This window comes from Dendrobates tinctorius, unplaced genomic scaffold (genome assembly GCF_039654945.1).
Source record: "Dendrobates tinctorius isolate UK_male_01 unplaced genomic scaffold, ASM3965494v1 ptg000115l, whole genome shotgun sequence".
Lineage (NCBI taxonomy): Eukaryota > Metazoa > Chordata > Amphibia > Anura > Dendrobatidae > Dendrobates > Dendrobates tinctorius.
In genome coordinates this window covers 23952851-23975072 of record NW_027361783.1, presented here as the reverse complement: position 1 = coordinate 23975072, position 22222 = coordinate 23952851, and the positions used below count along the sequence as shown (strand labels likewise).

Below are 22222 nucleotides of genomic sequence, written 5' to 3'. Positions count from 1 at the left end.
TGGCTGTGAAATGGGCCCTGTGCACGTTGCGCTATTATTTACTAGGTCGCCAGTTTAGCCTAGTGACGGACCATTCGCCCCTAACGTGGATGTCCCGGGCAAAAGAAGACAATGCGCGGGTGACACGCTGGTTCTTAGCATTACAAGGGTTTAAATTTTCCGTTGAGCACAGGGCGGGCACAGCGCACAGAAATGCAGATGCGTTGTCTAGAACGCACTGCTTGGTGACTCGTCTTGTCCGACCCCACGGGCTCGAACAGAGGAGGGGGGTGTGTGAGGTGCCAAGGGGAGAGGTACTAGAAAACAGGTATATTTCTCCCCGTTTCATTTCATATGTCTCCTTGTACTGATGATGAAGCTAGTTTATTTCACTGTAATCCAGTCCTGGTTTCCTTAGTGATCAGCATGGAAAGGACTGGTAGTTCCCCCTCCACTTATTCAATCCAGGTTTTGGTTTCCTGACTGGTCCAGCTGATATAATCAGGAGGAGCTGGGATCTCTCAGTCTGTCTCGTCTGCTGAGCTGGGAGCTGACACAGTAAGATTACATGGACTTGTTTGCTGTTATATAGGTTTATTTTGTAGTTAGCCTGCTATTGTTAGTTAGTGGCCAGACGGCCTTAGATGTTTTATTTCATGTTTGGCATGTGTAACATTGAATAACAAGTGTGCACAATAAATATGCCGAGTCCATATTCATGTGGAACTTGCTAGTCTGCTGAAGTGACTTCATAGCCACACGCTTGTGCCAAAGCAAAGATCCCAGCTGAGCTATCTATTCCCCACAAAAAAAAAAAAAAAAAAAAAAATATATATATATATATATATATATATATATATATATATATATATATATATATATATATATATATATATATATATATATACACATACACTCACTGGCCACTTTATTAGGTACACCATGCTAGTAAGGGGTTGGACCCCCTTTTGCCTTCAGAACTGCCTCAATTCTTCGTGGCAGAGATTCAACAAGGTGCTGGAAGCATTCCTCAGAGATTTTGGACCATATTGACATGATGGCATCACACAGTTGGCGCAGATTTGTCGGCTGCACATCCCTGATGCGAATCTCCCGTTCCACCACATCCCAAAGATGCTCTATTGGATTGAGATCTGGTGACTGAGGAGGCCATTTGAGTACAGTAAACTCATTGTCATGTTCAAGAAACCAATCTGAGATGATTCGAGCTTTATGACATGGCGCATTATCCTGCTGAAAGTAGCCATCAGATGTTGGGTACATTGTGGTCATAAAGGGATGGACACGGTCAGCAACAATACTCAGGTAGGCTGTGGCGTTGCAACGATGCTCAATTGGTACCAAGGGGCCCAAAGAGTGCCCAGAAAAAATTCCCCACACCATGACACCACCACCACCAGCCTGAACCATTGATACAAGGCAGGATGGATCCATGCTTTCATGTTGTTTACGCCAAATTCTGACCCTACCATCCGAATGTCGCAGCAGAAATCGAGACTCATCAGACCAGGCAACGTTTTTCCAATCTTCTACTGTCCAATTTCGATGAGCTTGTGCAAATTGTAGCCTCAGTTTCCTGTTCTTAGCTGAGAGGAGTGGTACCCAGTGTGGTCTTCTGCTGCTGTAGCCCATCTGCCTCAAAGTTCGACGCACTGTGCGTTCAGAGATGCTCTTCTGCCTACCTTGGTTGTAACGGGTGGCAATTTGAGTCACTGTTGCCTTTCTATCAGCTCGAACCAGTCTGCCCATTCTCCTCTGACCTCTGGCATCAACATGGCATTTCCGGCCACAGAACTGCCGCTCACTGGATTTTTTTTCTTTTTCGGACCATTCTCTGTAAACCCTAGAGATGGTTGTGCGTGAAAATCCCAGTAGATCAGCAGTTTCTGAAATTCTCAGACCAGCCCTTCTGGCACCAACAATCATGCCACGTTCAAAGGCACTCAAATCACCTTTCTTCCCCATACTGATGCTCGGTTTGAACTGCAGGAGATTGTCTTGACCATGTCTACATGCCTAAATGCACTGAGTTGCCGCCATGTGATTGGCTGATTAGAAATTAAGTCTTAACACACAGTTGGACAGGTGTACCTAATAAAGTGGCCAGTGAGTGTATATATATATCAAAAAAAAGGGCAGCACTACCAAAATTAAATAGTTGGTGCAAAACCTATTCAGCAGTGTCCCAACAGCCAAATTAACAAAAGTAAAAAAAATAGGCAGCACTCAAATTAAATGTGAAAAAAAAGTGGATACTTTACTGATCCTCAAGTGGCAACGTTTCAACGGTGACCCGTCTTTATCAAGCAATGTGCTCATAGTCAGTACAAACTTAAATAGTAGTAACACATGTGTATACAATTTCAATAATTAATCTGTTTTACATATTCAAAATGGCCATTGCCATAGTAACATTTACAGGTGCTCCATACAACATATGTGCATATGTCCGAAGATCTAGATTACAAAGTGCAACAGTGCATATACAGTGCTTTAAAAAGACTCAGCTTGTCAATAAAAACGATCATGACACAACTTATGAAGGTACTAAGGCTTATATAGTTAAAGAAATGGTATACTTTACTCATATCCATGCAGCTCTCTGTCACTGCTGTCAATTAGCTGTGGTCAGTGTTGTTTGTCGCTGCCCAGCTCCAACATGTGATTCATCACTGCAAGGCCGATCAATGCAGGATGCCTGAGCATGCTCACTAAACATACTGTTCAGAACTGCCATTTTCCTTCAGGGCGCCACAGCCCTTTTGCTGATTCCATGTAGATACATGTATTAGTGCCTGGGGTTGCGGATTTACAACTGGAATGGTCACAAACCCTAGAGGCACCCACCAAGGTGACAATATGGTTGTGTTGCTGTTTTTACAAGAGATAACGACCTCACATAGTCTCTCTTTACAGCATTACCCAATCCTGAATACCCTTTCACCACCAGATGTCACTCTCTATGCAGTTCCCATTCACTCTATTACACACATACCAGGCATTAGTACACTGCAGTGAAATGGCCATGAAACTCATTCTATAGAAAAATGAAAAAAAAAATATTTTTACATAACGCCTTTTATTAAGTGCCCTTCATAATCTTGTAGTCACTATCTTCACAGCATCATAGAACTGGAAAAAAAATAAAAAGGATATAATTATAAACATATCCATATATAGTAAAATATCAATAGCACATACATCACACAGAAGTCAGGTTACATGGAAAGTTATAACCAAAAAAGGTAAGTTTCTCAATACATATATACCTTAAAATCAACGTTTAATCCTGCCGGTTTTAATGTCCCCAATTCGTATATCCATCTCATTTCCAATTTTTTTAAAACTTCCGTACGGTTCCCTCCTCGTCTATGTACCGGTACATAATCTATAATTCTAAATCTCAGATCTTTCTCTGTATGTCCTTGTTCATTAAAGTGCTTAGGGACAGGCAGATCTTTGCGTTTTTTCCATATGTCGCACCTATGCTGATTTAACCGTGTCTTCAGATCACATGTTTCTCCAATATAATAAAGTGGACATGGACATTGTAACATGTATATTACATAATCTGTGTTGCACGTTAAAAAATGTCTGATGTTTAATGTATGTCCTGTACGAGGATTTTGGAATGTGGAGCCTTTAAGCATTAATGGGCAGTTTACACAAGTAATCAGGGAAAACAACCCTTCCGCTGAGTATTTGTTAGAGTCAACTGCTTAGTTTGCTTTAATGACCCAATGTCTGCTTTAATCAATCTGTCACCCAGACTTCTACTCTTTCTATATGCAAGAATTGGGTTTTTTTTAAATTCCTCTATTTGTGGACACCCCTTATTCAAAATCGGCCAATGGTTCATTATAATTTTAAATATTTGTGGACTTTCTTCACAGAAATTACTTACAAAAGGAATTCTACTCATATTATCCCGTTTTTTTCTCCTCAAACAAATCTCTCCTTTCCACCTCATCCAGTCTCCTTTTTTGTTTAGCCAATATACTTTTGGGGTACCCCCTCTGTACGAATTTTTTACTCATATTGTCGACTGTCTCTGTTAGTTTTTCATCTTTGCTAACTATTCTCTTAGCACGTAGATATTGACTATATGGAATTGCATCCAGCATTTTTTGTGGGTGATGACTAGAATAATGGAGGAGGTTGTTTCGATCAGTCTTCTTGCAAAAAAGGTCAGTATCCAACTTCTCTCCATCCTTCCTTATCAACACATCCAAAAAGTTCAACTCTACTCTGGAGCATTCCATTGTAAATTTTATGGTTTCATTAATAGAGTTCAAAAAGTCAAAAAACTCTTGAAGCTCTTCACGTGATCCAGTCCAAGTCAGAAAAATATCGTCAATGTATCGCCACCATCCCCCTACTTTGGGGAAATGGGGCGACACATAGACGAACTTCTGTTCCAGAGCGGCCATCATGAGGTTTGCATATGAGGGGGCCATATTTGCCCCCATAGCTGTACCCCTTATTTGTTCATAATATTCATCACCGAACATAAAATAATTTTTTGTTAATACCAATTCCAAGAGGGACATGATCATCACTATGGCTTGATTAGTAAAATTGGTTCTGGACAAGGCTTCTTTTACCACCTCCAAACCTTCTTTATGAACAATAGATGTATACAGAGATGTTACATCAAATGATACTAGCCAATCACTTTCTCCCACTTTTAACTCCTTGACCTTCAAAAGAAAATCAGTGGTGTCTTTAACATAAGAAGTGGCCCTTTGTGCTAATGGATTCAAGATCTTATCCAGGTACACCCCAACGTGACTGAGCACTGAATCAGTCCCTGCCACAATGGGGCGCCCTGGAGGGTCTCGCATGGACTTGTGCACTTTCGGTAGAATATAAAGTATAGGTGTCGGAGTAATATGTAACAGAAAATCAAATGTCTCTTTGTCAATCAATCCTTGCTCTAAAGCAGGTTTCACAATATTCCCAATATTCCTGATAATCTGGAACTTAGGATCTTGAGATAATTTCCTGTATACATCTTGATCACCTATCTGTCTCATTATTTCAGCCACATAATTTTCTTTATCCATGATCACCAGGGCTCCGCCCTTATCTGCCCTTTTTATAATAATTGTTTCATCATGGATTAATTCAATCATTGCTTTAACCTCCTCTGTTCTCAAATTTGGTTTAGTAAAACCCTCCATTCCTTTTGACCGCAGTGATTCAATATCTCGTGTAACTGCTTCAACAAATGTTTCTATTGCTGCAGAGCTATTTGGAGGTACAAATAGACTTTTCTTTTTCAAACCCAATTTTGCTATACATAATTCAGCCTCCTGACTTATCATATTTTTACTCTTATTATGAAACCATTCCTTTAACTTTACTGTTCTAAAAAACCTATTCAAATCAACTTTACAGTCAAACCAATCGACATGTGTATTCATACAGAAAGAGGGACCCTTATTCAAAAGTGACAGTTGTGAATCAGTCAATACCTTTTTGGATAAATTAATCACTAGTTCTGGTGGTTGGATCGTGTCACTGGTTTCGGTGATTGGTTGTAATTCGTCTACTAACCTCCCTAAATCTGACATTTCCTTCTCCGTGGGTGGTACCACAATAACACCCCGGCAGCAGGTGCGCTGTCTGGGTGTTATGTTTGACACCAATCTCTCCTTTACATCCCATATACAATCCCTTGCCCGCTCTTGCCGCTTACACCTAAAGAACATCTCTAGAATCCGCCCTTTTCTCACTATGGAAACAACAAAAACCCTCACTGTTGCATTGATCCACTCTCGCCTGGATTACTGCAACGCTCTATTAATTGGCCTCCCCGTCACTCGACTATCCCCTCTCCAGTCCATACTCAATGCAGCAGCCAGGATCGTCCATCTGGGTAATCGGTACTCGGACGCGTCCGCTCTTCGCCAGTCCTTACATTGGCTGCCCATTCATTATAGGATCCAATTCAAAGTACTTGTTCTCACCCACAAAGCTCTCCACAGTGCGGCACCCCCTTACATCTCTTCTCTCATTTCTGTCTATCGGCCTAGCCGATCGTTGCGCGCTGCAAACGACTTTCGACTAACCTCTGCACTAATCCGTACCTCCCACTCCCGACTCCAAGACTTCTCCCGTGCTGCTTCTATCCTCTGGAATGCTCTACCCCAAGAAATCAGGACTATCCACAATTTGCATAGTTTTAGGCGCTCCCTCAAAACACACCTGTTCAGAGCGGCCTATCACATTCACTAATCAAAGTCATTCTCTGTGTAAGTGTGCGTGCGTAGCCCATTCACTATCTCCATCCATCCTTCACTCCTGCAGGATGGCTGGACCTTCATTGTAAATACACCATTGTAAATACACACCTGTACTCTGTATCTCCCCCACCTCATTGTAGATTGTAAGCTCTCACGAGCAGGGTCGTCTTATTTCGTCTTATTTTGCTTTAATTACTGTATTGTTAGCGTTGTTACTTATGACTTGTGTTTTGAAACTGTTAAACTGTAAAGCGCTGCGGAATATGTTGGCGCTATATAAATAAAGATTATTATTATTATTATTATTCTGTTTTCCGCCTCTTTTCTCTTTTTTCTCTTTTCCATTGTAGCCTTCCTCCTCTCCTTTTTGACCTTTTCCTTGAGGAGGATGATCTAATTCTGCTAGAAATAAACTTATGATTAGTTACGTTTTTTATACCCATCAACTGTCTTTTATAAGTCCTATTAATCCAGTGACGACCTCTTCTCCATCTTAGATTGTCCTTTTGCCAATTATAAATGTTTCCTGTTTTATAATCTTCAGAGTCACGGATCCACTTTTTTCGTTTATTATCCTCTAGTTCTATACGCATTTTATCAATTCTCCCCTTGATTACAGCAAAAAACGCCTTCCACTCCTCCTCTTTGATTTTACTTTTGATTTTTGCACATACATCATCCACTTTTTCTTGTAAAAGTTTGATCTCATCCTGTAAAAACTCCATGTTCAATAGCATAGTGTCCATTGCATATTTGTTAGAGATTTGAGTAAACCGTGTACAAAAAGGAACACTATTCATCATGAGATTAGGTCTAATGTTTGACCTCAGGCCTCTTGGGATCATACGTGCTTTATAATATTCGCCCAAGGTTGTTAAATGTAATTGTTGAGTGACAATTTTTTTCATGTCATTCTCATATTCTCTTTTGAGATCCAAAATCGAGGGGGTATTCAAAAAAACCCCATCACCTCCTATGGCTCCAACAATCCTGTCTCCATCTTCCTCTGTGTATGTAAATGAAAAAGGATCTCTTATATTCTCCATTATCCACTCCAAAATCAAAAAAAATAATTTTTTTTAAAAAAATATTTTTTTGAAAATTTTTTAAAGTTTTTTTCAAAAATGTTTTTGCAAAAAAATTTTGAAGCAACGTGTGCACAACCCATAAGACAATAAATAAATCAATTTTTTTCACATTTAATTTGAGTGCTGCCTATTTTTTTTAATATATATATATATATATATATATATATATATATATATATACAGTGCCTACAAGTAGTACTCAACCCCCTGCAGATTTAGCAGGTTTACACATTCGGAATTAACTTGGCATTGTGACATTTGGACTGTAGATCAGCCTGGAAGTGTGAAATGCACTGCAGCAAAAAAGAATGTTATTTCTTTGTTTAATTTTTTTTTAAATTGTGAAAAGTTTATTCAGAGGGTCATTTATTATTCAACCCCTCAAACCACCAGAATTCTGTTTGGTTCCCCTAAAGTATTAAGAAGTATTTCAGGCACAAAGAACAATGAGCTTCACATGTTTGGATTAATTATCTCTTTTTCCAGCCTTTTCTGACTATTTAAGACCCTCCCCAAACTTGTGAACAGCACTCATACATGGTCAACATGGGAAAGACAAAGGAGCATTCCAAGGCCATCAGAGACAAGATCGTGGAGGGTCACAAGGCTGGCAAGGGGTACAAAACCCTTTCCAAGGAGTTGGGCCTACCTGTCTCCACTGTTGGGAGCATCATCCGGAAGTGGAAGGCTTATGGAACTACTGTTAGCCTTCCACGGCCTGGACAGCCTTTGAAAGTTTCCTCCCGTGCCGAGGCCAGGCTTGTCCGAAGAGTCAAGGCTAACCCAAGGACAACAAGGAAGGAGCTCCGGGAAGATCTCATGGCAGTGGGGACATTGGTTTCAGTCAATACCATAAGTAACGTACTCCACCGCAATGGTCTCCGTTCCAGACGAGCCCGTAAGGTACCTTTACTTTCAAAGCGTCATGTCAAGGCTCGTCTACAGTTTGCTCATGATCACTTGGAGGACTCTGAGACAGACTGGTTCAAGGTTCTCTGGTCTGATGAGACCAAGATCGAGATCTTTGGTGCCAACCACACACGTGACGTTTGGAGACTGGATGGCACTGCATACGACCCCAAGAATACCATCCCTACAGTCAAGCATGGTGGTGGCAGCATCATGCTGTGGGGCTGTTTCTCAGCCAAGGGGCCTGGCCATCTGGTCCGCATCCATGGGAAGATGGATAGCACGGCCTACCTGGAGATTTTGGCCAAGAACCTCCGCTCCTCCATCAAGGATCTTAAGATGGGTCGTCATTTCATCTTCCAACAAGACAACGACCCAAAGCACACAGCCAAGAAAACCAAGGCCTGGTTCAAGAGGCAAAAAATCAAGGTGTTGGAGTGGCCTAGTCAGTCTCCTGACCTTAACCCAATTGAAAACTTGTGGAAGGAGCTCAAGATTAAAGTCCACATGAGACACCCAAAGAACCTAGAAAACTTGGAGAAGATATGCATGGAGGAGTGGGCCAAGATAACTCCAGAGACCTGTGCCGGCCTGATCAGGTCTTATAAAAGACGATTATTAGCTGTAATTGCAAACAAGGGTTATTCCACAAAATATTAAACCTAGGGTTTGAATAATAATTGACCCACACTTGTATGTTTAAAATTTCTTAAAATTTAACTGAGCAACATAACTTTTTGGTTTGTAAGATTTATGCATCTGTTAATAAATCCTGCTCTTGTGTGAAGTTTAAAGGCTCTAACTTATTTGCATCTTATCAAACCTGCTAAATCTGCAGGGGGTTGAATACTACTTGTAGGCACTGTATATAGTCACAATAACTATATTTTTAGATCAGGCAGTAATTTATATATGCCTAACAGTGTTGCGGGGGGAGAAAAATTATTTGATAAACAGCAAAGCCTCATCAATGAAATTAAAAAACAAAAAGTTATGCATGTTGAAATGCAGAACCCCCCCCCCCCAAAAAAAATAAAATAAAAAAAAATAGCTTGACGTTAAATCCCAAAATGCTGTGGGTTATTGATGGGTTAATAAAGTGGCTGTTTAGTTTGATGATGGGAATGAGTTAATTCATGCTGATTGTTTTAGCAGTTGCCACCATGCACATCCTTACCTCAACTGTTTATTTATGGAAACCCTTCCAGTAAATGATTATTGATCATCTCCTCTGATCTCTCCCTTTTCTTTCAGCCTGCAGTGTCTGTAGGAAATGTTGGACAACTTGCCGTGGACCTGATCATTTCGTCTCTGAATATGCCAAAGGTTGGGTATTTTTATACGGACTGTCTTGTACCAATGGTTGGTAGTAATCCATATGCTACCAATGAAGAACACTCAAAGGAGCTGTGTATAAATGCAGAAGGTGAGAGCACTTTATGGACAAATACTAAAATTGCTCCAAAACTGTGCTCGTGTATAATATGTCTGTGTAGGAGTTGGTGCTTTAAATTTGGATCCTCTAAGGCAGGGGTGGGCAATTATTTTTGCCTAGCGGCCACATGAGGAGCTATGACTGTTGTGGAGGGCCGAACCAATTGAGAAGAATTAATTTCAGCCTATGTTAATATTAACATATTAATTACAAATAATATTAATAAATAATTATCACTTAATACTGAGCAGAATTATGCATTCTGACATACCCCTATATACTGTATGGGCCCACTCAAATACCCCTTCTATATAAAGTATAAGCCCTGCACATAGCCCTAAGGTTGAAATTTGTGGGAGTTTTGATATATTGTACATTTGTTTAGTCTTCCCACAGTAACCTGAAGAAATAAATCGGACAGGATTTGTAGGGTAAAATGTAAATAATATAATAAAAAAGAAGAAAAAAAAATATATGTAGTGTCAAAAAAGGCTGCGTTATTGAAGGGTTAAACAAATCCCCTATCTCTTATGCTGCGGTCAGACAGTGGGGCACACAAGACCTGACGGATATTCGTTAGGACTGTTTTTCATGTTTTGTAGTCAATGCTGTACATGATGCTGATATTTTTGCATGTTTTCCACAATCTACTAGTATATGGTGCATAAGTTATCATCCACAATATACTCTCCATCCTGGAAAAAAATGATGAAAGTATACCCTATACTTTACAGTGGGGGGTATTCACCTTTTATATACCACAGAAATAGGTTGTCTGTGTTGTTTTTTTTTTTTTTTTTTAATATTTCCAGTACAAACAAAATATGAGCCAAAAATGTATTACACTAGATATTGTACTTTTATTATTTGTTCTCACATTCTACATATCTACTATTCTTCTCTACAGTATATGCATCATCTGACAAGAAGCTTGCAGTCCTGCAGATCAGATCTCCATTACTAAAGGTAGAGGTGATGTAAGTCGCATGTTTATGTGCGATGGATTACTATTCCTTCTTGTGACTCACTTCTTTCTCTCTGAAGAATAAATCTAGAGCGTTCTGCCAAGCTTTAACCTGCTGGATTAAGCAATGTGCATTTTCCAGAGTCGTTCTCCTTTCCAGCAGCCATGCGTACCAACGAGATGACAGACAACTTTTTGGGTATGTTCCAAGGTTACTTTAAGTATTCACCTTCAGTAATCTGGATGATAATCTAATATTTTATGCAGGTCTCCCTTCCGTTACTTAGTCACGCCAACTTTGCAGACGTTGGTGGCAGACACGATGAAGGCATTAGAGTGGAAGGAAATGGAAAAGCTGTCTTTATATCCAGGCATAAATGATGAAGAGAAAAAGATCTCCATCCCTGGAGGAGGCTTTTCAAAACGGTTGTTTGAAGACTGGTACATATCCTTTGTGTTCTGTGTCCCTCTGCCATTAATTACTTTTATTATGAAATCTGTTTTCTAAACACACAATCCCTAATATATTAAACAGTGTTCTAAATATATGATAATCCATATGTCTCCACAAGTCTAAGTGCCAAAAAAATGGGAAATAAAAGATTCATAAAAATATCTTCACAACTAAACATCGATATCTCAGTTTATTACAAGATCTGTGCGCACACAGGACATATTATATTGTGTCTGTTACATTATCGAGCCCCCTGGTTAAGTCAATTTATGTAATATCAACCCAGTTGTGTCATTGTCTTCAAAAAACTGAAATGTCTATTCCCACAATCTCAACCCCCATTGTGCATTTTGCCATGAGCTTTTTCAAGGGTGTGGAGTTTGTGAAGACTTGAGACTATTATCTAGCAACATTGATGATAAGGACAACCTTTACGGTTTACTAAAATGTCTGAGCATTATTTGGTGCATGTTGAGTTGCAAGCCATGCACAATGAGTAGGGGTGACTAACATTTGGAGTTTTGATGACCATGACACAAGGGAAAGATGCCTTTTACATCCCCTAAACTGTCTTTTGTTTTGTTTTTTCCTGGATAGATTCCAGGTGATACTTAGAAATTCTATACTTATAAAAAATAACTTTGGGGGAGGAATAGGCACTTACAGTAGTTCTTGGGAAGAAGCAGAACTTTCATATTTGTTTTTAAAGGGTTACTTTGAGGCTATGTGCCCACGTAGCGTTTTAAACCGGACACTCAAAACCAGACTCCTTCCCAGAAAACGCGCGTTTTTTTTCCCTCGCGATTTTACCACGATTATGTTTGCGTTTTTGCCGCGATTTTCGCTTGCGAAATTCAAGCACTTTCCAAGCGATTTGAAGCATCGCTTGGAAAGTGATTGACAGGTTGGTCACACTCGTCAAATATAGTGTTTGACAAGTGTGACCAGCTTTTTTACTATTGAGGCTGCATATGCGGCATCAATAGTAAAAGATAGAATGTTAAAAATGATAAAAAAATAAAAATCGGGGTATATGTACCTTCCGACATCCCGCGCAGCCTCAGCGACGCTCCCGTTCCCAGCGATGCCTTGCGAGACCTGTGATGACGTTGGTCTCGCGTTGCTATAGTGATCTCACGAGATCGCTAGAGTAACGCGAGACTACGTCATCACAGGTCCTTGCCGCAAGGTATTACTGGGAACGCTGAGGCCCTGGAAGGCTGCGCGTGACGCCGGAAGGTAAATATACCCCTATTTTTTATTCATTTTTTTTTTTTTTTTTTTTTACAGGGGTATGGTACCCAGGGCCTGGAGGACAGTTTCCTCTCCTCCACACCGTGGGTACCATCCGCACATGAGACGCTTAACTTTGCGCATGGTGGGCATAGCCACATGCGGGAAGTAAGCGGTTCTCATGCATTCCTATGGGTGCGGAATCACGGCAATTCGTTGCGATTCCGCTAAAAGAATGAGCATGCTGCGTTTTTTTTCCGCGATGCGATTCCGCTGCAGAAGAAAGTGCAGCATTAGCACAGCATGTGCGGAATGCCATAGGAATGCATGGGGTGCGTTCTGTATGAGTTTTTTTAAACGTTTTCGCGCCGAAAATCGCGTAAAAAAACGCTTAAAAATCACATCGTGGGCACACAGCCTGAAGGTGTTTTCCAATCTGGAGAACCTTTCTCTGTGGCCAATAAGGATTAACTACTTTATCTAAAGTGAATAGCTGCTGCAAAGAGGTGGTCTCACTCTGACTCCAAGCCAACCAAATATTACATAGTCGTCCATTAATTTGTAGTCACAGCATGTAATATTTAATTTCTAATACAAACTTAATGGTTGTGAATTTCTACATGCAACTAGCATTATGCTTCTTTACCCACAGCTGTTCTGAGGGTATACACATGGCTGCTGTTCTCAAGTTCTGCTCTGAAGGTGACAACATGCCTGACGCTTTTGCTCTTCTGGATCACGTTAACAGATGGCTTAATTTGCTTGATTTTCCTGTAAGTAGCCGTCATTAACAATGTAAGTTGTTCAGGGCTGCTGGTCATCATAGGAAAACTGCTGGAATATCTGTATCAAAGCCAATTGGAAGTTTATAAAAATTTGAGTAGACTGTAAATAACTTATTACTGCCCAAAGTTGTCAGCAACTTTGCATCTTTAGGCCCCATTCATACATCCTTGTGATTCTTGTACTGGAAAAACCAGTACTGGTGAGATCTGTTGTCAGTGTGCCATCCGTATGTACGTATGTGACATCTGTATATCCGTTTGCTGTCTGCGTGTCACATCCGTATGGTATCCGTGTGCCGCCCATGTGACAAGTACGGGTGCCTGGGAGAAGCATTACAGTTAGCTGTTCCCATGCGCTGGGTGCTGAAAGCAGCTCTCATCATTGTCAACTGGTCTCCCTGAGATCAGCTTAACCAGGCCACAATTACGGAAGTTGTATTCAGCGCCCGCTGTGTACTTTGTGTATAAAATTAAAAAAAAAAAAAAGATGTGGGCTCCCTCGTAATTGTTTTAACCAGCAGAGGGAAAGCCACTACTTGGGGTTGATGTTAATATTTAGGTAAAAGAGCCAATAGCCATAAGTGTTCCCAGGCTATTAATATCAGCTCATAGCTGGCTGTTTAGCAATTATTGGTTATTATAAGGGAGACCCACCCCCTTCGAAAACCAGCAAAGGCTAAACAGACAACTGCTGTAGCCTGGAAAAGGGACCATGGATATTTGGCCCCCTCCCAGACTAAAAACAACTGTCAGCTGCCCAGGAAAAGGCACATCCATAAGACGCAGCAATTCTGGTGGTTAGCTTCACTCTTCCCACTTGCCCTGTTGCAGTGGCAAGTGGGGTAATAGGGTTGGGGTTTATATCAGTTGACAAAAAGCCCAGGGGTTAGTAATGAAGAAGCATCTACAGTGCCTTGCAAAAGTATTCGGCCCCCTGGAACTTTTCAACCTTTTCCCACATATCAAGCTTCAAACATAAAGATACCAAATGTAAATTTTTGGTAAAGAATCAACAAGTGGAACACAATTGTGAAGTTGAACAAAATTTATAGGTTATTTTAAATTTTTGTGGAAATTCAAAAAACTGAAAAGTGGGGCGTGCAATATTATTCGGCACCTTTAACTTTTGTTGCGCCACTTTTTGCTGCGATTACAGCTGCAAGTCGCTTGGGGTATGTCTCTATCAGTTTTGTAGATCGAGAGAATGAAATTTTTGCCCATTCTTCCTTGGCTAACAGCTCGAGCTCAGTGAGGTTTGATGGAAATCGTTTGTGAACAGCAGTTTCCAGCTCTTTCCACAGATTCTCGATTGGATTAAGGTCTGGACTTTGGGTTGAGCATTCTAACACCTGGATACGTTTTATTTGTGAACCATTCCATTGTAGATTTTGCTTTATGTTTGGGATCATTGTCTTGTTGGAAGACAAATCTCCGTCCCAGTCTCAGGTCTTTTGCAGACTCCTAACAGGTTTTCTTCAAGAATGGTCCTGTATTTGACTTCATCCATATTCCCATCAATTTTAACCATCTTCCCTGTCCCTGCTGAAGAAAAGCAGCCCCAAACCATGATGCTGCCACCACCATGTTTGACAGTGGGGATGGTGTGTTCAGGTTGATGAGCTGTGTTGCCTTTACGCCACACATATTGTTTGGCATTGTTGCCAAAAAGTTCAATTTTGGTTTCATCTGACCAGAGCACCTTCTTCCACATGTTTGGTGTGTCTCCCAGGTGGCTTGTTGCAAACATTAAGGCTGTGTGCCCACGTTGTTTTTTTTTTTTTTTTAAGCAGCGGAAACGCTTAAGAAAAGCATCCCATGTAATCAGAATTGAATCTGCACATGTTGTGCTAATGGTGCTTTTTTTTTCCGCTGAGGAAACGCTTAGCAGAAAAAAACGCAGCATGTTCATTAATTTTGCGGAAACGCTTGCATTTCCACATGGATACAATTGTATTGCAAAAACGCTTAGGAAAACACATGCTAAAACGCTTAACAAAAGCGTCAAAAACGCTTTCAAAAGCGCTTCATAAAACGCATGCATTTTCCCGGAAAGAGGGTGTTCAATTCCGCTCAGGAATATTCTGCTTCAAAAAAGCAACGTGGGCACATAGCCTAAACGACACTTTTTATGGATATCTTTGAGAAATGGCTTTCTTCTTGCCACTCTTCCATCAAGGCCAGATTTGTGGAGTGTACGACTAATTGTTGTCCTATGGACAGACTGTCCCACCTCAGCTGTAGATCTCTGCAGTTCATCCAGAGTGATCATGGGCCTCTTGGCTGCATGCTTTTCTTGTGAGTAACAATATAGAAGGTTACTAATAACATAATATTATAGGTAGATGGTTAACACAGCTTAGGGGAAGGAATTTTTTTCCCTATGGAGAAAATTGGCTGCTACTCTGTGGGTTTTTTGCCTTCCCCAGGATCAACAATGCAGAACAGCTGCACTAAAAATAGGCTGAACTAGATGGACATAAGGTCTTCCTTTAGCCTTCAAAACTATGTTACCATCTCTGATCAGTCTTCTCCTTGTTTGAGATGAAAGTTTAGAGGGATGGCTGGGTCTTGGTAGATTTGCAGTGGTATGATACTCCTTCCATTTCAATATGATCGCTTGCTCAGTGCTCATTGGGATGTTTAAAGTTTTGGAAATCATTTTGTATCCAAATCCGGCTTTAAACTTCTCAGACCTGTCTGTTGTGTTCCTTGGTCTTCATGATGCTCTCTGTGCTTCAAACAGAACCCTGAGACTATCACAGAGCAGGAGCATTTATATGGAGACTTGATTACACACAGGTGGATTATATTTATCATCATTAGTCATTTAGGACAACATTGGATCATTCAGAGATCCACAATGAACTTCTGGAGTGAGTTTGCTGCACTGAAAGTAAAGGGGATGAATAATATTGCACGCCCCACTTTTCAGTTTTTGAATTTCCACAAAAATTTAAAATAACCAATACATTTCGTTCAACTTCACAATTGTCTTCCACTTGTTGTTGATTCTTCACCAAAAATTTACATTTGGTATATTTATGTTTGAAGCATGATAAGTGGGAAAAGGTTGAAACATTCCAGGGAGTGAAATACTTTTGCAACGCGCACTGTATGACTCCCCCATTACTAACTCCATAGTAAGTTTTGAAATAAACACACACCAAGGCTAAAATCCCTTATTTGAAATAAATACTCCTGACCCTCTTTTTGCCATTTACTACAGTATAAATTAAAAAAAAAAATAAAAATATTCCTCACCTGTCCAACGATAATCCATTTGCCCCACACCAAAATCCATCTCTGATTCATCTGGATGCCTTGCTGACCCTGAACGGTGGCATGATGCGACCATACAGCCTGGCATCCAAGGAACGCTGAGCTTCAATGACCTGCTGTGACTCCATTATGGTTTACGCAGGTCATTGGAGCTGCAGTTCCCATAGGCAGCTCATTGTGAGCGGCCGATGAACTATGGTGGCCTCAATGAGATTACCGCTAGCACCGTGAGAAATTTCTCGCTCTGCTAGCGGTGATGTAAAGAAGGTTACTTCAGTTCATCGGCTGGCTCACACTGAACTGAGCATGGGAACAGCTGGCAGTGACCGGCGGTAGCCTCTGACGTTACTGCTCATTATTGAAGCTGCTCCCCGAAGCTCAACTCGGTGTTTTCTGGATTCATGGATGAGCAGTCGTATCATGCCACTGCTCAGCCATGTAATCCAGACGTGGCAGAGCTGGACTTCTTTGTATGACAATTGAATGGCTATTGGTGAGGACCGTGTTTATTTTCATTTTTACAGTGATAAATTGGAAAATGAGGGTGGGTGTGTTTATTTCACTTAAAGGACTTTATTCTGGCTTTTTTTTTTTTTTTTACAATGACTATGGGGTTTGTAATAGGGGTGTGTTATAGACGCCTCTCCAATACTAACCCCTGGGCTTGATATCAGCTGACAATACAAACCTGAGACCAACTGTAACCCTATTACCCCACTTGACACCGCACCAGGGCAAGTGGAAAGGGCGAAGTAAACGCCAGATATGGCACATCTTATGGATGCGGTTGAGGGCTGATGTTGGTCGCCTGAGATATCATGGCTCATTCCCAGACTATTAATATCAACCTACAGCTGTCTGTTTAGCTTTTGCTGGTTAGAATTTATAGGGGGATTCTACGCTGTTTTATTTACTGGGGTCCTCCGTAAATTAACCAATAAAGGCTAAGCAAACAGCTGTGAGTAGTTATAAACAGCCTAGGAACCTTTTCCCAGATTAGTAACATCAGCCCCCAGCCATGAGCTTTCCCTCTCGGTTCTCAAAATTATGTGGGAGCCCATGCCAATTTTTTAAATTCTTTATTGTACACATGATGTACACACGATGTACACAGTGGGTGCTGAATACAACTCCAATCATTGGCGACAGGTCGTGCTAATTTCAGGGCGACCAGGCGACACTAATGAGAGCTGTTGTCAGCACCAGGTGCCTGGGAACAGCTCGAACTGTATGGCCTCTCCCAGGCGCCGGTACATGTCATACTGATGACACATGGATGTCTTCCGCGTACCTGAAGTGTGCAGTATGCGTTTTGTCTGTGATGCGCGTAAAAAAAAACCTGACATGTTTGTGGGTTTTTCACACAGACCGTGACCTGACATACAATGGCCGTGTGTTTGTATTTGCGATCCTTAAAAAACGTGTATGTGAAGGGAGGCTTACTCCCCAGCAGGTTAGCCTTATGAAAAAAGGCAGATTCCCTGTCCCTTATAGCAATAGTGAGCTACCCTCATGGGGCTGCCAGGCGTTGTGCTCGGCCTTTCTTGGCAGCCCCATTCAGAATGGATGGAGCAGCGGTTTAGTGTTCTGACTCAGATTCAGCAATGTGGATAGGTAATAACCTATTTTTACTGGGAAAACTCCTTTTTAAGTATGTTTTTAGCAAATTATTAATGTGTGAAAGGGGTTGTCCAACACAACTCGCTTCTGTTGGTGTTAGTAATGTCTAGTCTGGACATACCCACTGCAATACATGCACAATTGGTAGGTATCGTGTACCTTTCATACTCATTCATACCTGAAGATACCTGCTGGGAAGTTATGTGCAGATGAGAAATCATCAAGTGACACTTCTACTGTCTGTGACCTAAGCTCATTGCCTGTTTCAGGATGACGTTGGAACTCGCTTGAAGGTGCCCAGCTCCTGGAGATTACTGTTTGGCAGCTGTCTTCCATCTGCACTTTTCTAGCCACAGTGGTGATTACAGATGAATGAAGAAGCACTTTTACGTTGATCCCAGTTTATTAGAAGACCATCCATTGATGAATCCTTGTTTTGTATCCTGTATTCTATAAAGAATGAATGTTGTCTAAGCTTTTTTTGTTTTGGCTAGTTTATTACTTTGTTTTTTTACCCTTTTTTTTTTTAAACTCTTTTTATTAAAAGATACCACAAAATAACACATTAAACATGTGATATTACAGTATGAGGAAAACAGAGTAATCCATCTAGTAGTCATTCACAACCTCAGTTATAAAAGCATACTTCCAATAATAAAGTAGACAAACCGCACAAATAAAATAGAACATTAAACATAGTGTATTCTGTTCTCAATAACATTGCATCATTAAAGACTTCTAAATCAGGATTCTGCTTTAACAACAAGTCGGGATGTAGTAAGCAAATATAAGTCCACGTACAGCATCACATTCTGCACTGAAAAATAAACACTTCAAGGGTTATATCTCACATTTGAAGAATTTATGGCATCAGGAGCTAGTTGTGTCAGGGGCGAGTCGCACCACTTTTCCTAAACTTTGCGAAATTTCTGGGGACATCCTCTATTTCTGTATAGTATGTTCTCATAGGGAATTACATTGTTCACCAATTTCTTCCACTGATTAAGCGAAGGGAACCTCCCCCCCCCCATCCACCTCAATGCAATCGCTTTCCTGGCAAGAAACACCTCTCTGAGAAATATTCTGTCGTAATGAGTCCACATTTCTTCGTCCACAACACCCAACACACACATCTCTGGAGTGCATTCAATTGGTATCCCAATTATCCTTTCTAAAGCAAGAATTACATCTTCCCAGTACCCTCTTACAATTCTACAATCCCAAATGAGATACCCAAAATCTGCCCCCACATCTGACATTCATCATTTACTCTTCTGCCGAATTTATGTAGTTTACTCAGGGTTAGATAGGATTGTGCATATATAACTGAATCAATTTATTTGCCGCTGGAGACACCGTCGTATGCACCTCCAGTGCGTCACTCCACTGATCATCGGTGATGGAGGGGATTAGGTGCCTCCATTTATCTTCCACAGCCAGTTGGGTGGAAGCAATCTTGGAATTTAACAGAAAGGTGTACAGAGAGGAAATCACACCCGTAGGTCCCTGAGTGGATAATATTCCTATTAGTGGATATTTAGATATTTGCATCCTGGGAAGTGGGAACTGATAAGCTATGGCATGCCTCAGCTGCAGATATCTATAAAACTCTCTATGGGGGATTCCGAATTTTATGTGAAATTGTTCAAATGATAATAAAATTTGATTTTCAAAAATCTGATTGAGTGTTGTACCATTTTGCTTCCAGAAACCTATATCCTGTAACTTCTGGAGATGGGTAAATTCAGGATTATCCCATATCCGAGTCTCCCCAATCTGATCAGAAAACTTTAAAGTATGTTTACCTTCCCGCCAAACTATGTGCAAACAGCAGGACCCGAGGTGGTCTGTATGAACCTTCAAGTACCGCCCATGGTGTACATCCTCCCAGAAAATGAATGAGATGAGCCTCTGCGTTAAGCCTGTCGGAGAGCAACCAATATCTTAAATATCGTAACTGGCCAGCCAGGTGGTACAGAAAAAGATCAGGTACCGCGTAACCTCTCTGCCTCTTGGGCCTCTGCAGGGTACCAATACCTACCTTAGGCCTAGATGAGCCCCATATAAACGCTGCCATCAAGCTGTGCATTTTCTTAAAGTAACCCTTGGGGATTTTAATTGACGTGTGTTCCAAAATATATAGACACTTTGGAAGGATTATCATTTTAATTAATCCAATGCTGCCTGCTACAGACAGTGGGAGTCGGGACCATTGTTCAAACTTTTTCCTGATCATATCCTAAGGGGGTATATATTGTCCTCAAGGTCTTTAATCGGATTCCGGTTAATCAGTATGCCCAAATACTTAAATCTTGGTACTACCTGCAAACCAAACAACACGGGTACCGCTATATTATCCAATATCGGCATGACCATTGACTTACTCCAATTAATTTTAAGACCCGAAAACTCCCCAAAGCCATCAATAAGGTCAATAAGGCCCTAGGAAGGGACTGCTCAGTCTCATCCAGGAAGAGCACCAGATCATCCGCATACAGTCCTACCTTATCCACTCTAGAATTAATATTGATTCCCTTCACCAAATGATCTTAAGTGCAATTGGTTCAATCGTGAGCGCAAAGAGCATCGGAGATAGCGGGCAGCCCTGTCTGGGTTTTTACCCTTCTTACCGCAACTGAGCACTAGCGCTTTGTTGTCCATGAATATCAGAGACTGCACGACTGAAAAAGCAGAAGAAAACAGAACTGCTTATTGCGCTGTCTGATAAGTCCACCCAGCTTTAATCCCTTCACACTGCAGTTAATATTCATTTTTGCAATTGTTAGTTTTCCACCCACTTTCTAAAAGCAATATATATATATTTTTTTTGTTTAATGCCTCCGTCGAAATATAACCAATGACGCCTTGCTTTTGCGGGACCGGTTGTAGTTTTGAATGACACCCTTTTTTCTTCCATATGTTGGAAGACGTTGAAAATAATTCCAAATGATTACGAAGAAACGGAAATTCCACCATTGGTTTTTGAGGTTTTGTTTTTACGGTGTTTCATGTGATAAAAATGGCAATATGATTTTCCACGTCAGTACAATTGTTGAAAAAAAAAAACTTGTCAACATTTTATGAGACCCTTACCTTGTTTTTATTTTTCAGTCACTGGAGCTGAGGGCTTGTTTTTTTTGGCACAGTTTGACAGTTTGTGACAAGTTTAGATATTATTTTGAAGTACATACAATGTTTTGAACTTTTTTTTTAAATTAATTTTTTTTCTTTTGATAAGGTGTGTCAAACGAGAACGCTGTTGCTGGACTTCGCTAGAATACAGACAGCAACTAGTGTTGAGCAAATGTGCTCGGATAAAGTGTTATCTGAGCATGCTTCAGTGTTATTCTATGTTCGAGTCCCTGCGGCTGCATGTCTTGTGACTGACAGCTGTAACACATGCAGGGATTACCTGTTTGTCAGGCAGTCCCTGCATGTGTTGCGGCTGTTGATCAGCCACGAGACATGCAAACTCAAACCTAGTATTCGAGCATGCCGGCAACCCATCAACAACCATGATCACACTGAGGAGGAAACTGTGATGAATGAACGGAAGAGCGTTCCCCAGGACTGCTCACCTTAGATGACATCAGATTGACAGCAGCATTTAAAGGGCTAACTAAGATCGTTGCTGTAAGAGGAAGGTCTTGGCTGCTTTCCACACCGGACAGCACGTGTGATGGATATTGGGAAGTGGCTAACCAGACTAGAATTGCATCGTATTTGTAGTAATTTTTTATGGTAGTTTCCAAGCAATACACAGGATTGAATACAAAATAGAGAGTTCAGACTTTTTTTTTTTTAATTTACTCCTGGATTGAACCGAAAAAAACACAGGTGTCAATTATAGTTTTTCTCTGTATGCCAAAACCAGGAGTGGAATTTACAAACATTGATGAGAAATCAGTGATGACTGAATGAGCCCTAAGGTTTTTTTGTTTTGGCTTTATTTTTTTACACATGCTTTTAAATAAAACATCTTTTGGGTCATGTTTATTTTGCAACATTTTGTTCATGTGTTTTTGCAGTCTTAAAGAGAAGCATATGGGGGAAAAAACACCAGTAAAATTGTTATACCTTCAGCACGTTGCTATAATTTTTTACAACACTTGAAAATGCCCATGATGTCACCATGTAGATGTTTTCACCCTTTAACGACCACCGATACACCTTTTAATAGCGGCAGTTAAGGGGCCTTATTCCTCTG

At 40.7% G+C, this 22222-nt stretch overlaps 1 protein-coding gene across 3 annotated transcripts in view; it reads left to right on the top strand.

Moving 5' to 3' along the window:
* The window catches only part of PSMG2 (proteasome assembly chaperone 2), a 31201-nt gene extending 11505 nt beyond the window's left edge, over nucleotides 1-19696 (top strand). For all 3 annotated transcript variants that reach the window (XM_073590050.1, XM_073590049.1, XM_073590051.1), the window contains exons 2-7: nucleotides 9500-9671; nucleotides 10588-10646; nucleotides 10725-10843; nucleotides 10912-11085; nucleotides 12984-13104; nucleotides 18285-19696. In XM_073590050.1, coding sequence (XP_073446151.1) covers nucleotides 9563-9671; nucleotides 10588-10646; nucleotides 10725-10843; nucleotides 10912-11085; nucleotides 12984-13104; nucleotides 18285-18365 — 663 coding nt within the window. In that variant the 5' untranslated portion in view covers nucleotides 9500-9562 and the 3' untranslated portion in view covers nucleotides 18366-19696. The remainder of the gene's footprint in view (nucleotides 1-9499; nucleotides 9672-10587; nucleotides 10647-10724; nucleotides 10844-10911; nucleotides 11086-12983; nucleotides 13105-18284) is intronic.
* The last annotated feature ends 2526 nt before the right edge of the window (nucleotides 19697-22222 follow it).